Genomic DNA, 18,473 nt, shown 5'->3' with positions numbered 1-18,473 from the left:
AATGAAATGGAGGTTATAATAATACAACAACTGCCAGAATAATAAAAATAAACTTAGTTTTACATCATTATGCTTTTCTTGGCGGGGGTGGTAATTTGCACACATTAGCCTGAGTATCCAGTTTTGGTAGTTCTGTGCCCGAAAGGTGTCAGCTGTGATTTCATCTGCCCTTTCTGTCTCTAGATGGGTAATGGCAGTGACTTAATTGTGTCTCATCACTGCCATTCAGGGAGCACAAAGCGTTCATCACATCTTCCTCACATCATCATCATTCAGAGCACACATGCTATTTTTCGGCCTCACATTTGCAATTACACACCTTGACGTCTGCAAAGTGCACTGTACAAACACACGCTGTTGACCAGTGAACAGGGTGGGATGTTGAAAACACATGCGTCGCCTCCAGGTGCGGTCTAGAGGCTCGTAAACAACAGTGACTTTGCAAACCTCCACCTCCACATTGCTGCCATTACTCTCGGCTTCTGTTCCATCGCTCTGTTTATGCAAACGTGAATTCAGATAGTAGTCAGGCTCTATCCTTCATAATGTTTGTGTTTCAAGGACTCTTACAGGCCCCCCAGCATGAAGATCAGTGTTTTTATAGAGCTGCAAATGTTCCTCAGAGGCAGAAACAGTCTCACAGGTTGAGGAAAATCTGAAGAGAGGCTCTCTGGCTGCGGACACCAAAGCACAGTAACAGTGCAAAACGTTAAAGAGGAGGTAACTAATAGCCAAAAGCAGCTAATAGCTCAAATGTTTATGCATTTATTAACTTTAGTCACACAAACAGACAAAAATGTAGAAACAAAAGATCATACGTTTATCATAATTAATGTACTTTTCCGTTTTCAGATGTACATTTTTGCGTACAGACTTCTTTTCAGTGCCAAAATATTTGTTATGTCACCAATGCAGGAAGCATGGGCATGTTAGCTCCTCCGCAGATTCAAATTTTTCCTGTTCCTGACATCCTGTTGTTAAAAAACAGCAGGATATTGTGTCATTGTTGCACAAATTACAGTCGGCGGTCGGCATAACCTTGCTGGTAGTTTCACAGTCTACTGAAGAAAGGATTACTAGTTTTCTGGGTGATCCCTGTGGAGAGTACTGATACACAGTATATATTAGAGTGTGTACAAAAGATTCGCTATAGCATGACAAATGTAACTACACTTGTACACTTATACATAGCCATATTCTACTGCTCTTCATACTATTCATCCTGCACATACACTTATTCTTACTACTCTTATAATGGTACTGTTTCTGCACTACAATGGTGCTGTTACCACACTGCACATAGCTGTACATACTGTACATATCTGTCTATATGGTTCATACTGAATATCCATATTTATTCAGTTTTTCTTATTATACATTCTGTTAATACACTGCATATATCTATATTATTCTTACTACTATTATAATGTCACTGCTACTACATTGCACATATCTGTACATTTTCATACATTGTTCATATTACATAGCCATATTTGTTCTGCTTTTATAAGGTAACTGCTAATACACTGCACATATTTATATTTCATTTATATGACTCTAAACCACCTCCTGTTAACCAACTGTATACTACTGTCTTCACTGCACTATATTTCTTGTCCTGTCTATGCACCACCTGTCTATACTTTGTTTATCGCATTGCACTCTTCTGCTTTTTTTGCACTTCTGCACAAACTAAATAAAGTTGAATCTAATTTACTCTATCTAATCAAATACAGTGATGTAAAAGGCTTCCAACGGTTTATTGTGTATGTAGTGTGCAGAAATATTACTTCGCTTAACTTAATGTAACCATTTTAATCCTCATCAGATAAAGGTTGTTGTTGAAGAGCTGGAGGTAAGATTCAGAGTACAGTACAATGATTGGAAGAACTTCTTATCCTTTCTATTAATAATAAGAATATTTCTGAGCACGCCTGAAGAATGTCAGTGACTGAAAGCTTCACAGAACGGATGGGCAGATTGTCTTCTTTTCATTATAATCAAAGTAAAACTACCAATATAAATCACACGCAACGCCCTGTGGTTTCCTAGATGAGATCACATCTCAGATCATCTGTGTGTAAAGGATGCACGCGGTCTGACCAGCTGTTTCAGGAGCTCTGTGTTAACCACAAGCTTGTCTGTATTAGGTCAAACTGTTGGAGTATAACCCAAAAGCCACCAAGCCCCCGGCTGTTAATGAGCCACAGGGCGCTCTTAAGAAGCTGATGCTTGAAATGTATCCCTTTCATTTGCACAGAAGCTGTTTTTGCTGACATATGTCTTCAGGTGGAGTCATATGACAATAAGTGGAATGCATTTTTAAAGATGACAGTGATTTATGTTTGATTCATGTAAACGATCAATGGCCACAATGTTGTTGGATTCAATTAAAGTGTTGGATTCGATTCAATTTTATTTTATTTATAGTATCAAATCATAACAAGAGTTATCTCAAGACACTTTACAGATAGAGTAGGTCTAGACCACACTCTATCATTTACAAAGACCCAACAATTCCAGTGATTCCCCGAAGAGCAAGCATTCAGTGCGACAGTGGAGAGGAAAAACTCCCTTTTAGGGAGAAACCTCGGGAGATCAGGTTTTAAAACAGAATAATCAGATTCCATATCACCTGGAGTCCTTTTCTGCAACTCGCAGACAATCTGCCCTTCTCTTGAGCCTCAATTGCACATGTCAGCTGGACTGGTGCGGTGCTGGGTGCAGTACAATTGCATTATTTATGAATAGTCATTCACTAACAAAATGTACAGGGTGTCTTTCAGAATGTTTAATGTTTTTTAATTTATTTAATTATTTATCTATTTATTTTTTCCCTTTCTTTGACTGTGTGTATGTATATGTATTATGTGTACCCTTGGGTGGGTGGGATCAGGGTGTCCAATGCTCCTGCTCATGTACAGAGCCTGGCTTTCTCAAGGTCCAGGATGTTTGACAGCTTCAGGATTACAATGGTCAACGCTTTCCCTTTAAAGCTACAGAAGGCAGCTAGGAGCCTGCTTCTTGGTGAGAATATGATGGCGTTCTTGATTTGATTTGCAAAGAGGTTATTTCATTCTACGTTAAATATTCTAACAAGAAGAGTGGAACCATCGAAGCCTCTGAAATGTCTATGAGTGGCACCATTTTATACACAAGCAAATAAAAACCACATCTACAAAATGTCTGTAAAAGAATTGGGCCTAAATAGTTTATAATTAATTACAGGAATATCTTACATGAACGGATGGTGAGTTTTGCTTTATAATTCTTGTCCAACATCCAACAGTCTTTCTCATGCAGTTTTGATTTCTTGATTTATTTTTGTTACTGATTTACTGATTGATCTCTGCTCAAAGATATTGCCACAACTTTAAGCATCAGTGGTTTAGATTCCAATAAAATAAAATAGAGTCATTCACAATGACTCAAACTGCTAACATTGGAGAAAGGGAGGCATTTCCATCCATATGATGGAAGGTAACCCCATTTAAAAGCTCCTTTAAAACTGCCTCCACATTGATTTTCTTACACAGGGTCATTGTTCTCTCAGGGAGAACCAACTAAAACAGCTTAGCCTTTATATCTACTCAAAGGCTACGTTCAGACTGCAGGCAAAAGTGGCCCAAATCAGATTTTTTTTGGGGGTCAAGTGACCAGGTCAGACTTCTTCACAAGTAGTGTGAACACTCAAATCTTGACAACAATCTTTTTTTTTTCAAATCAGATTTAGACCACTTCCACATGTGGTCCTGGATCAGACCCAGGTCTTTTGTCAATGTGGCCGCAGTGTGAACAACCAAGGCGGATTTGATGCGACTTTTACGTCAATCTACATCGACATTTGTCACAATTATGCACCGGTGGGAGAAAGCCCTATAGACACAGACAGTAAAATTAAAAACTTGACTAGGCCTACAACATGGAGAAGAGTGATGGAGCAAGTCAATGGAGGGAGAGGGAGGTGTTAGACCTAATTAGTGTTATGCTCATTAATGTTACGTGTGCCATTACACATTTTTTAAATAAAAGCGAAAATGCTTACTTCCTCCATAACCTCCCTAACTTTAGTGCAACAGCGTGTTGCGTCTGATGTCGCTGTTATTGTTCTTTTGTGCATGCGGGTCAGTTCAAAACAATTCAGAATCTGATATAGGCATATTTAAAAAGGTAATGTGAACAGAGAAACAAAAAATTGGATATGAGCAAAACAATCCAAATTAAGCATTAAGACTTGCAGTGTGAACGTTAGCCACAAAAATATACAGTGTGCAGATTGGATGTGCAAAAGGGAGGTTATTATAAATATGTTCAAAAGATGCATTGCACTTTGCTAGAGTTACAGAGAATAATTGAGAAGATTGTAATCCATTACACAAAATGATTGTAATCAGTTACACAAAATGCCTTCATGACCTGTTACCCCGTCAGGACATTAAAACTGGTAATCGAGTTATAAATTAATTATGTTACTTTAATCCCAAATCATGTATGTCCTTTTGTTACTCCCCAAGATTGACATTATAAAACCCCTATATCAACTAATATATCTATATATATGTATGTATGTATGTATGTATGTATGTATGTATATACTGTATATATATATATACACTGCAGAAAAGACTCTAAAAACACTTTACTTGAAGGTATCTACATAAGAGTGACATGACACTGTCATGAACACATGAACCCTAACTCTAACTCTAACCCTAACCTGTCATGACAAAAACCAAATGACACTAACTGACAGAAGCGTTATGTCATAAACGTTTATGACTTGTTTATAATGTTTATGACACGGTCATGACAGTGTCATGTCACTCTTATGTAGATACCTTCAAGTAAAGTGTAACCGCTTACACATTGGCACTGGTGGACTCTATAGATCAAGACCAGTGCTGTGTTAATAAACCTCTGGAGAACAGCTGCAGTCCAATGCATACTGCAGTCTCCATCAGTCAGCGATATGTCTCTTAACTCGTTCCAACCAGGAACTTTTCTTTCATCTCAAAAATCATATGCTAACACACAAAAACAAAGAGAAAGAGAAGGAAATGTGTAAGTAGATGCTCGCCATCACAGACTAAATTAGACTGAACAAGCATATTTGCTCAACAACAATATAATCAACAGACTCAACAACAAAGACGAAAAACTGACCACATTTTTACAGCAGGGCTACTATTGTAAGGTGTTTCTGTTATTTTTGTCCATACCCACTGTTAGTGTTTCAGTCTCAACTGATTATTTATTCAAACACATAGTTAAATAAATAAATAGTGTATATGAGTGTATGTGCACCCAGTGTTCTTTTCCTTTTTGTTGTTTTAAAACAGGAAATGGTGTTGATGAAGCCAAGCAGAGAACAGGGAAGGTAACCCAGATCTGTCACATGAAGCTCCACAGAAAAAATATCAACATGACCCAAAATCCACAGGGAGCAATAAAACACTGAGGTCCAACATGATGATGTTCCAACGTGATTTAAAAACAAAACCAAAAAAAACATATTAGCGTAATGATTTTAGATATCTGTCTAGAATACCTGAACAACATGATCATATTTCCATGCTCAAATTGAGACATCATGCGTAAAAACAGAACAATAATGCCTGGCTCTCAACAGGACTCCACTGATTGGAAAAAAAACATGAAGTCAACAACACAGCATCTCTGTGTGCTGCTTTAATGAGCACCAGAGGGAATACAAAGGCAAAATGGGAAAATCCAGCAAGACCCAGTAATCAGTGCTGCAGTATCAGACTCAGTCCCTGTTACTCTGCTGGATATATCAGGGCTTCCACTGTGATGGGGTCTCTATTTCCCCAGTTATTTAATGCAGGTGGACTTGGGTTTTTCTGTTTGGGCTCACAGGTTCAGTGGGTTTATCAGGACTCAACAATTATTGCATATTTTGTTCATTGCTTCACTTAGATTTTCAGAACAACATTTTACACTAAAAATACTGCAAATTTGGAAGATATCCGCTTGATTTCTCTAACTCAAGACTGCTAATAAAGCTTCATGTAATATTCAGATAAACTCTAAAATAATGCACAAAATGACGACTGTGGATTTTGTCCCCCCCCATCACTTACAGTGGCTTGCATAACTTTACACACCCATGCTAAAGTTGACTAAAAAGAGGAATACAAAAATCATCTTTTGGAAATTAATCTTAATGCCTTAATTAAAACAATGAGGAAAAATCCAACCTTTAAGGACACCAATTTTCTTTGTGAATGAATAATATATCATAAATAAATAAATGTTCTTTCTTAAAATACAGGGGGCATAAGTAAGTACAACCCTATGTTAAATTCCCACAGAGGCAGGCAGATATATACATTCAGCCAACTTAAAATGCGTACAACTTTGTATGAACATAAAAAAATTCAGCTACTAAGAACTAAACTGAACAACATTTCACAGACATGTGACTAACAGAAATGGAAAAATGTGTCCCTGAACAGTTAGCCACATGTCTGTGAAACGTTGTTCAGTTTAGTTCTTAGTAGTTGAATCTTTTTATGTTCAAAGTTTTACGCATGTTAAAAGCAGTTGAAAGTGAGAGGACGTTTCTTTTTTTGCTGAGTATATATTTTTAATATTACTTTTTTGAAGATACTTTTGTAAAAATCTAAATAACTTTAGAGATCTTCATTGTAAAGGGTTTACACAATGTGTTCCATGCTTCTTCAATGAACCATAAACAATGAATGAACATGCACCTGTTGAACGGTCGAAAAGACAATAACAGCTCGCAGGCGGGAGGCAATTAAGGTCCCAGTTAAAAGAAAATTAGGAAAGTAAAGAGACCTTTCTACTGACTCTGAAAAACAGCAAAAGAAAGACGCCCAGGGTCCCTGCTAATCTGCGTGAACGGGCCTTAGGCATGGTGCAGGGAGGCCTGAGGACAGCGGATGTGGCCAGGGCGACACACTGCAACGTCCCTACTGGGAGACGCCTAAGACAGCGCTACAGGGAGACAGGAAGCACAGCTGATCGTCCTCGCGGTGGCAGACCACGTGTAACAACACCTGCATAGGATCGCTACATCCGAATATCACACCTGCGGGACAGGTCCAGGACGGCAACAACAACCGCAAGACCTGGCCAGTCTGGTGCAGTACATGAGGAGATGTACTGCAGTACTTAATGCAGCTGGTAGCCACACCAGATACTGAGGGCTACTTTGATTTTGACCGCAAATATTTGCATATGTTAAGTTTGCTTCAAATATAAAAGCAGTTGAAAGTGACAGGACGTTTCTTTTCTTTTTTTGCTGAGTATACATATACTGTATATCACAACACACTCCTGAGTGTTTTTTAATGCTCTGTCTTCGTTATTGAGTCTGTTGATTATATTGTTGTTCTGTTTAAATTTAAATGTGGCACTAGATGAGCCTGCAGTCATCGGCAAAAAAACAACTCCTTACCTTAAAAAAGAATCATGTTGGCATAACCAAGGGGTATATCAACTATCAAACTTTGGTTTACCGGAATAGAATATTGTAATCAAAATACACCGAAAACTCTTCTAACAACCAACCAACATGAGGCAGATGAGGACAACCTTTTGGTTTTCCATGTTGTTGCATATTGTAAATAACACAAACTGGATTTCTGAAATACCTGTCTTGAATTAAAAAAATGCCAAAAATAATGCAAATTTCCTTTCCTAGTAAAAATGAAAGTTTAATTATGAAAACTTCAGAAAAAATATATTTATTCTTTCTTTACATACATTTACAGTATACAAAAATAATTGATTAAAAATGACATAGAAACAGTAGTTAATATTAAAAAAAAAAAAAAAAGGTTTTGTTCTTCAGGGCAAATCATTTGGGTGGTTAAGTTCCTGTGAAAACCTAAGAGAAATCTGGGGTTTTCCTCCTCATCATCATCATCATCATCTGCTGCTGCTGCTGCTCTGGTCCACGTCTGTGGCTCACGTGAGGCGGCTCTCGTGAACTCATGACGATGTCCACAGATATGGGAAATGAAAATCGATCCATCATCTGGGCGATCTTCTCCTGGGGAACACCGTGCTTGTTCCTCCTGGAGGGAAAACAGGGCAGCGGGGTAACGTAAGCTTCTAGAGGTTTGTGAATGAATGAATGAAATCTCAAACGATTTTTCAAACGATTCAAATAAATGATATATAAAATGTATAAACAAATTTGAAAAAAAAATGTATAACTAAAAAAAACTAATACAAAATGTCAACATAACACTTGACCCGTTTGAAAAGGGGCTAGGTAGAAGCCCTAGGCTTCACAGGTCCCCCCCCCCGCTTCACCACAGCTAAATCACAGCCAAGATACATCAAAAAGAACATTTTAAATAATACAAAAACAAGCAGCAGTAACATCTGTGTACCTCTTTCCTCACTTCTGTACTTTTCAAAAACAGATCTTTTATACCTTATTTTTTTACTTTGGTTTTTACTGAATTTTCAGTACATTATAACAAATGAACACAGTCACCTCAATATGTGAGTAATATATGGAAAAACAAAACAAAAAAGGAAACGGGTCCTGTGAGGAAAGGTGATGATAGCCACAAAAATAGAAATAAAATGTATAAATTTCAAGTCGCTGCTTTATCCACTAATGTGTCCAAGCTGTGAACCGATGTCCTTATGTTTTATTTAAAGAGGCGCCACTTTTTTTTCCCCACCTTGATGTCAATCATGCCCCTACATTCCATAATGATTTCATAAAACAGAAATGACTTTAACGCAGTTACTATTTGGCCTATAAGCATTCATCATATAACTGAATCAAATTCTTGCGAGTTCTCCATTTTCAATTCTTTGTTGTAGTAGTCTCTAAATTGTAAATCCAGATTGTGAATGGAACATTTTTCTTTAAAATGTTTTCTTGTCTATAATCGTACACACTACCTTAATACCTTTTACTGCCCATTCCTTGAATATGGCATCATTAATTCCTGGCTTAAACTGGGTGTCAAAGGCTATCCATCTAAGTACTCTCTGGTCTTTCCTTAGTGTTAGCTGGCTCACAAAGTTCAACCAGAACTCTAGAGCACTGGAAGTTAAAGGGTCCTATCTTGGACCCGGCGCAGAGCAGCACAAAGCCCGAGGCAGTTGTCTATTTCCTGCACCTGCGCCCATGCTGGTCTTACAGGGAGGTGTGTTCAGGTGAATTCTTAGCATATTGCTATCTTGAGGCAGCCGGAAGTGATCGTGCCATTGACCAACAAAAACCTGGTCTAAAGTCAATAGCGCAGCATTTCATTGTTATTTTAACAGCTAATTAGTAAAATGCTCCTAGGCTTATGCACAGCGTGCACACTATGCTTGTCACACACACACACACACACACACACACACACACACACACACACACACACACACACACACACAAACACACACACACACACACACACACACACACGATTACAAATAAAAATATTACGGTGCAAATCCTCCATCATAACAGCAATGCTCCAAGATCCAAACGCGCCTGGCTTTTAAAGGGAATGGGAGATGATCTCTGATTGGTTTATTACACACGGACCTTTGGATTTGGACACGCCCTAAACACACCTGCGCCAGGCGCTTCACGCCGTGACCTTAGATTGGTAAAATAGGGCACATTGAGTCCATTTTACATTTGACTAATGAGGGGATTTCTTTTTCTCCTAGTACAGGAATTTCCCCAGTGTGGGATTAATAAAGTCTATCTTATCTTAAAACTGACTGGATCTGACAGCCTCGATTTCCTTCCATCTAGCAAAATAGTTGTCATTACACCAAAGAAATAAGGGGCGGAACTGAGCTGCATAAAAATAATCTTTGAGATTTGGGAGCACCATTCCTCCTTTATGTTTGGCCAACTGAAGCATTGCATAATTTACTCTAGGCTTCTTTCCGTCCCAGATAAATCTAGTAAAAAAAGCATGTCCCAGGTTAAGGACTGGTGAGGGACCTCTACTGGCAAGGCTTGGAATAGATATAGCAATATAGGTAAAATGTTCATCTTAATTCCGCTAATCTTACAACTAAAATCCAATGGGTGGTAATATTTTGAATTATAGTTCCCCTCATCTAACATCATATCTACATTTTATTTCCTTTGAAGGATTATATTATTGAATGACAGAAGTTGTGTCTTTAATATTCATTTTATAACCAGCATAATAGCTAAAAACCTTTAGGATTTCCATCAATATAGGTAAGAAGGTCTCAGGGTCCATCAAATGAACAAAAATATTGTCAGCAAATAAACTAATCAAGTGATCTTTGTGTCCAATTTTAATACCTCGTATTTTATCATGTTGGCGAATTGCCTGGGCCAGGGGTTCAATATAAAATGCAAATAGTGTGGGACTGAGACAACAACCTTGTCTAGTGTCCCTCTCCAATGTGATAAATGGAGACAACAATCCATTGACTTTTATTATTGCCGCTGGTTGTTGATAAAGTGTTCTAATGATCCCTAGTGATTGCTCGCTAAAGCCAAATCTATTCAAAGTTTGATATAGGAAATGCCAAAAGCCTCTTCACCGTCAAGGCTTAGTAGTATCGCAGCTTTATTTTCCTTTTCTATTCTATCAAATGCAGCGTCCTTCAGCGGCTTTAATAGCTGCAATATGTGTGTTCATTGACGTGCGTGTGTGTGTGTGTGTGTGTGTGTGTGTATGTATATATATATATATATATATATATATATAATAAGATAATTGTGAATAAGATATAAATGTGTTAAATTAAATAATAATTTACTGAGTTATGGAAAAGGGGTAGGATTAAATAAGTGTATACTTCTACTCCTTTTCAGACATGTCGATGTTGGTTAATGTTACTTATTGTTTATTGGAGGTTTTGCTTATTTAACTTATAAGCAAAACATTATTCAACTATTTTTGATGTTTGGTTTATTTTTGATATGTCTGAAATACATTTCTTCATTCATTCATTCTTCTGATATTGTCATGCGTTGGCCAGTTTTTAACAAACCCAGTTTGGTCTTGGTCAATTAATTCCGGGAGAAGATTCTCACGCCTTTTTACAATAATCGCTGTGTACAATTTTTAATCTACGTTGAGAATTGAAATAGGTCTATAGTTACTGCAATATTCCCTGTCTTTTCCCTCCTTTGGGAGTACTGTAATACCTTCTCCTTTAATCCAATTAAATGCTTTCAGCAGGAGGGGAGCTAGCTCTTCTTTAAAGGTTCTATACCACTCTGCTGGAAAACCATCACTACCTGGAGTTTGACTTGACTTTAAGTTGGCTATTGCATTATTAATCTCTTCCAGTGAAACCTCTGCTATGATACAATCATTCAGTCTCTTGCCAATACGAGGTAGATCCAGATCGTTAAGAAAATGTTCCATTGCTTCAACTTTAGTATTAGAGGTTTTGGTATATAGTTTTTTGTAGCAGTTTAGGAAAATGGCCTCCATTTCTTCTGGATGATAATTTAGTGGATTTGTTTCTGGGTCCCGCATCTTATGTATGGTACTATCCGCTTGTTGTTTAAGCAAGCGTCAGGCAAGTAATTTAGCTGCCTCTGGGCCTGATTCCTAATATGTCTGTGCAATCGAGCTTTCTTCTCAACATCTTGTTCTAATAGATCATTAATCGGTTTCTTCGATTGTTGTATTTGCACAATAGTTTTGGATCGCTGTTGTTTTTATGTTGCTGCTCCACATTTGATAGGTCTAATACAAGGTTATTATATTCCATGACCTTCCTCTTTTTACTTGATGTTGTCAAGGCAATCAATTTGCCGCGAATCACTGCCTTCAATGAGTCCCATAATATAGATGGATCCACCTCCCCATTGTCATTAATCTTCACATATTCGCTTATGTCTGATTATATTTTTTCTGCAGCTGCTTTGTTATTTAACAAACCTACATTTAACCTCCTTCCTTCTAGCTGAACTGTCAAATACAATGCACTATGGTCAGACACATCGGCTACCCCAATTCTACATTCCTTCACCCTATAGTAATCACTTTTTGGCATTAAAAAAATGATCTATCCTGGAGAAAGTAGAATGTGGGGACGAATAGTGAGTATAATTTCTTTCGAGTGGGTGAGTACACCTCCAGATATCTCAAAATCCGATTTCATCCCAGGCTGTTTTGATAAATTTTAATAATTTGATTTTGTTCTTTAGACTAGTTGTATCCAGGTAGTGATTCAATAGTACTATATTAAAATCTACTCCACATAAACAGGCCCCCTCTGCTTCCAGTGCAATTACATCCATTAGTGATTTGAAAAATAGTTTGTTACTATTAGGAGGTACATAAACATTTACTAAGGTTACTATATCCTTTTCAATCCTTCCCTTTACAATGAGATATCTGCCCTCGTTTTCTTTTATTTCCTTATTGACTTCAAACTTAAGCGTATTTGCGATAAGAATTGCAATTCCTCTCCTGTGACTTTGCACAAATGAATATCATAATAATAATAATAATAATAATAATAAACCAAAACGTTTACATTTTTCATGCTCTTGCTGAGAAAGATGAAAAAAAAAAATGATACGTGCGTTCTCCTTTTTTAATTCGGTCATTACCTTTGACCTTTTAATTGGGTTTCCCAACCCATTCACATTTAAGGACATTAGCTTTACTTCGATAGACTGCATCACAGCTGAGCTGAAACTATCTTACACAGTTATGTCCCCAATGTTGAAACCATAAGCAAAGCTAACTGGAGCACAATAACGAGCTTAGAATGGGTTAGAACAAGCATTATGACAAACCCCAAATAAGACTTCCAAAGGCTGAAGAACATTCTTAAGTTTTAAGTGAAGGAAGAATGATACCTTTTACAGAAAAAGGGCCCCCTCCCAATTAGTCCGCTACAGGCTGTCTCTGAATTTAAGTGCGAGTCTCTCACTGCCCCCCGCATTAATACAATATAGCGTATTACGGGACAATTATGTCTTTTTTATTTATTTTTTTAAACACTACTTACTAACATCCCGTTGTCGGCGCTGAAATTACTGAAGGCGCACTCTAGCTCGTCTGGTACTACTGACAAGGTCTACACCTGTGTGTGATCCATAGACTGTATAATATTAATGGACAACGCATCCGGTTCGGCGAAGTGCTGCAAATGCCTAAGTGCCTTAAACCTGCATCATATCTGAATTCCAGGAGGGGGAGACTCCTTAAAGCTGCATTCTATCTGAATTCCAGCAGGGGGAGACTCCTTAAAGCTGCATTCTATCTGAATTCCAGCAGGGGGAGACTCCTTAAAGCTGCATTCTATCTGAATTCCAGCAGGGGGAGACATGTGCGGTTGCAAAAGGAGGTCGGTTTCTGTAGAAGTCTATGAGAAAGTGACCCACTTCTCACTTGATTTATTACCTCGGTAAACCTTTTCATAATGAGTTTATGGTCTCAAGTCACTAGTTTTAAGTCTTCTGCAACACAGAATGATGTTAATTTTTTGAATTATGGTCTCGTTGATTTTAAAATCGGCGATAAAGCAGGGGGTGTTTTAGGGCGTGGCTATGATGTGATTGCCAGTGAAAGTGTGTAACGTAACGTAGAGTGTATGGGCTCCTCCCTCACTCCTCCCTCTAGTCTAAAATCCTCACATCCGCAACCAGGACGGCCGCGTCCGTAATGGCAAACTCGACGACTCATAGCAGATCTCCACAAACCAATGGGTGACGTCACACATGCTCTGTCCATTAATGTACAGTCTATTGTGTGATCCCACTCTTTGCCAGGGTGAAGACCGTTCTCCATCAGATGTTTCCTACCAAGCGGTTTCTCTGGCACCTCCACACTGTATCCTCGCTGTCGGAGGTCCTGCGCTACCTCCCAGGCACTGCTGTACACGTGCACACCGCGCTCCTAGTGGATACGCATCCTGTCTGGAATCGGATGCCTTTATCTATCAGTGTCTTTTTGATGCCGCCGTATGCCTTGCGCTGTTGGAGAACGGTGTTCTGTAAACTAGTCGTGGTCAAAAAAACAACGGTTTCTCTCCTATTGTGATTTTTCTGTCGCCATCCTTTCGGAATAATCATCTCCTTAGTACTACATTGCTGGAAATGAACTATAATAGATCTCGGGGGTGAGTTGGGCCCCGGTTTCGGCGCCAGGGTTCTGTGGGCACGCTGTATCTGCAAGTCCACCTCATCACTCAGCTTGAGTTCGGTTTGTAACAGTTTTTCAGGAAAACGCCATCATTGAGCCATCTTCTGCACTCTCCGGTACACCGTGGATCCGCAGATTGTTTCGCCTCACTCTCGACTCCAAGTCGTTCAATTTGTCCTCCAGCTTCTGTTGGTCCTTCATCATTTGTTGGAAAGTGGTCTTCAGCGAGATAGAGACCAAGTCTCTATCTCGCTGATTTTCTCGTTTTGCTCTTGCATAGCCTGCACGTATGTCGCTAGCTGCTGGTTAACGTCTCGCTTGTACTCGTGGAATTCTTCTCTCATGTCATGTTTAATTTCTTCTTTAAATATTTTTAGATCTTGTCGCTGATCTGCTTACTTATAGCCTTGAATCCCGTGCACCCCGTTCCCGTTGTTGAGTCGTCGCCATGTTGACCTTCTTCCCACATGTCGTCCTTAACGTGTTCTGCACGGTGTAAATCTTTACCCGCCGGTTTATCTTGCGTCCCTCTAAATTTGCCTTTGTACGCCCCCCTTCATAATCTTACTTCATTTTCTTTTAATTCAGTTCATGGGGGTCGTAAATATGCCGACTGTCAGGAGCTAAGCACTCAGTCTGCCATTTCGTTCTGTAACCAAACCGGAAGTCCTTTTTTTTAAATTTTTATAATTGCAATGTTTGATCGATTCAGACTATTCTACAAAAGCACCCCACAAATCCAAATACACATACTTTTAAGCTTTTTTTGTTTCAAATTTAAAACCCCTCTCAAGTTATAACCCACCCCCTCCCCCCTCTCTATCTGCGAACAGTTGTTGTAAGTTTCCAGGCAGCTTTTTATTTTTTGCTTAATAACTAGATTAACTGTGCAGTCTTAAAATCTACCAGATCTGTCAACTTTAAAAGGTGTGTAATTTTAAATACAGTAAATTAGTATGCTCAGCACTGGCATGTATATTTAATATGATAATAATAAAAAAAAAAAAAATCATACTTCTCCAGCTCATAAGGATCAAACTTCCAGCTGGTGTCAGGTTCACAAAAGTCCACTTTGTATCCTCTCTCCAAGGCCTGTTAAAAACATTGGCAATTTGATTAGGATTAATGAGGGTGATGTGGTACACCGTAACCAAACACTCAAATTATATTCAAAATCCTATACCCACCATTTTGACATATGGCTTCATTTCCCATGCTTGGGCGTTTGTATTATCAATAATAATGGGAGATCGGCCATCATGCATGGCTCCTTCAGCTGCAAGAGAATTAAACCAACAAAACAAAAGAACGATTGAAATCATTTCTGGCGAGAAAATTTAAATTTCATCAAACCACATTTTCTTAAACTGTTATCCATCTAAGAGAACTTGTTGCTTTCATAATGCATCCATTTTATTAGCTCATAGGGCATAGATTGTGTGGGTGGGGATGACATTTTACCAGCAGGCAGAGACACTAAACTAGACTTTTATTCTGGCTTAAACCAAAGAACAGTGCAACTACTCTTTTTTTATTTATTTAGTATTTCTATATTTAAAAAGGGACAACGCACATTAATCAACATGAGTACAGAGTCCAACATGTAAATGTGCCAGATTTAACCACACAGGCTAATTTTCATCTGCAGTCCCTAGCAAGTTGATGGCTAAAAACAACAGATACGCTACAACAATACAACAAATACACATAAAACAAGAAAGATATAGGCAAAGACAAGTAAAATGACACAACCACTATTCCAGATCAGGACAACTGGCAGGTTGATGGCATGAGAAAAACATAACACAAGTACATCATACACAGTAGACACAGGTGAAAGTGCATAGACACACATTAGGACGCATCAACAACACATAAGCACACAGAGAGAGACACTACTGCTATATAAACTTCATGTCTAAAAAAAAAAAAAACTGACTGTGAAGAGAACACAGCAAAGACGGTCCTGATCATAGTTCGACAGAAATGCCTTTGTGATGATGTGATGAAAACTTATTGCGTTGACCATCTAAGCCATGTGAACATTTAAGAAGACAATACCTCTGTTCTGGTTCCATTCGTGGGCTGCTCCAAGAAGGTCTGGATCATAGCAGTACCCATCTCTGTGAGCAAAGTAGTCATCTGTGCTCAGTATTACCCCCCGGGGTCCAGTGGAGAGCCGCTCCCTGTGAGAAAGATAGCACACAAATGAACAATGAAAATTTATGCTGGGCTATATGACCAAAACCCTTGTATATAGGTAATTTCATATCTCGATAATGATATATATCACGATAAAGCATGTTTTCTGGATATTCAATAAACAGTCTATATGAAATTACCATCTTGATAAGCTTTGAATTAAATACTTGACAAAAAGACTGAGTCTTTTCTGATTTTATTATTAAGAACTTTAGTGCAAAATGAACATTATGTGCAAGGATAAGAACGTAAAGTGTCGTCCAAATGACGTAAATATTGCTGTAACTCAGTTCGGCCGCTGGTTTTTGGACATTGCGACACAAATGATATAGAAAAATATCACATGTCATCTCACCAATGACATGACTCATTTCAACTGACAATGCACTCATTTATGAGACTCGTGATTAGAGACGTACCTGGCCAGTGTTGATTTCCCAGATCCTGGTAATCCCCTCATCAAGATCAGCACCAGGGAAGAGTGGTACGCATTAGTGGTTTCAGGGGGTCGGCAGCGATGCTCCCACGGCTCATTTTCTGAATCATATCTCTGGCACCTGTCATAATCTTCACCAACCTGACATGATTGTTCTTTTCTATCTCTGGACCATCCATCATTTACATCATCTGAGAGTGCATCATAGCTCCGTTCGTCCCTGTCAAAGTGGTGTGGAGAGTCTCTATAAACGCCCTGAGACGGGTTACTGCATACATTCGGAGGTGGGTAGCTGGAAAATGTTGGAAAGTGGGAGTCCTCTTGATACTGGTTTGTTGTGCCCAAATTGCTCCAGTTAGGATTCACGCGTGATGGCAGGTTTTGTGGATTTGGGAATGCAGATGGGGGTGGCGGGCGATGGAATGGGGGTCTGTGAAACCTCGGGTTTGGTGGTCTGTTCAGAGTTTGAGGAAAACACCACTGGTTTGGAGCAGGAGCAGCTGGTCTCGGTCTTCTGGGGTAATACGGCTCATTTTGATACCGGTGTGACCAGGATGGCTGTTTCTGCCCACTGCTCCTCAGGGGGCCGTCTGTTCCTGCAGATTTGCTCGTGTAAACAATGTTCTCCTCGCGTCCGTCCCAAGTCGGTTTGCTGGTAGATGTTTTGGGTGGTATGTGCAGTTGAACAAAACCTGCATTTTGTTTCCCTGGGTTACCGTTAGCAGCATCAGGCGTATCGATCTTCTCAAGCTCTTTGTAAAACTCGCTCAGTGTGTCTTCGATGTCAGACTTAACGGCGGCTGCTTTTGGAGGAGGAAAGGCTGGACCAATGAATGTGGTGCTGGTGAGTCCTACCTGCTTTAACACGCGCTCCCTCACACTTCTGTCTGCACTGCTGGAGTCTTTGCTCACTAATTTAGCGTCTCGACAGTCTTCGGCTCTTCCACCCACACAAGGCTTTACTGAGGCATGAGAGGTCGTACAGGAGGATCCAGTATGAGACATCTGCAAAACAGATTTAACACACTTATTACATTGGACAACTACAAAAATACTAGCTATATCTGCCGTGCGGGCTTACGTGCAGTTTAGTGTCCCAAATTATTTCCCAAAAACTGAGTGTCCCAAATGATGAGGGTCTTATTTGAGACAGGTTAGGGTAGCACATGTGGTTTAGCAGGTTCATGATTAATTAAGGACATTTTATGGGGAATTTGGGACACTAAACGAGCGGGTTATTTCATTATTAGTGTTAAGTATTAGTGTTAAGTACCGTGAATACATCGTTACAGTTTACGTAAACAGGTATGTAACGTTAAGTATTTAAACTTTGTTAGCGCACTTTAGCTAAAACCGAAACTAGCTAAGCAAACGGTTAGCTAACTTCCCCTCACGAGCTAACAAACCCAACTCTGTTCCGTTAAATTATTCACCCTCTTCTAATGTAATTTATTATAAAGTAAATATCACTATCATCAACACTCACCGTATACACTCAGGATGCATAAATTATAGAAAAAAAAACACGACATTAACAAAAAACAGCCAGCACACAATTTCTACATAGCAAGGTGCCTTGTGTTTATGGAAGTGACGTTAGTATTCTTCTTCTTCTCTGCATTGAACCAAGCGTCAGCGCCATCAGCTGGACTCAAAGTGTGTGACAGAGCCGGTCATCACCCAAAGATGCCAATATGATATTCAACCTGTATGAAATATAACAT

General features: G+C 39.0%; 1 protein-coding gene across 1 annotated transcript; it reads right to left on the bottom strand.

The window, feature by feature from the left end:
* Positions 1-7,776: 7,776 nt before the first annotated feature.
* n4bp2l2 (NEDD4 binding protein 2-like 2) lies at positions 7,777-18,364 on the bottom strand. Its single transcript, XM_039781462.1, has 6 exons — positions 18,236-18,364; positions 16,733-17,754; positions 16,173-16,297; positions 15,299-15,387; positions 15,127-15,203; positions 7,777-8,066 (listed from the first exon to the last, which is right to left on the bottom strand). Exons 2-6 carry the CDS (start codon positions 17,752-17,754, stop codon positions 7,877-7,879), a joined length of 1,503 nt encoding a protein of 500 aa, XP_039637396.1. The 5' UTR covers positions 18,236-18,364; the 3' UTR covers positions 7,777-7,876.
* Between the last annotated feature and the right edge of the window lie 109 nt (positions 18,365-18,473).

The sequence above is a fragment of the Perca fluviatilis genome, chromosome 2 (genome assembly GCF_010015445.1).
Source record: "Perca fluviatilis chromosome 2, GENO_Pfluv_1.0, whole genome shotgun sequence".
Taxonomy (NCBI): Eukaryota; Metazoa; Chordata; class Actinopteri; order Perciformes; family Percidae; genus Perca; species Perca fluviatilis.
The sequence above is the reverse complement of the archived record's forward strand: the minus strand, read 5'-3'. Positions and strand labels throughout refer to the sequence as shown.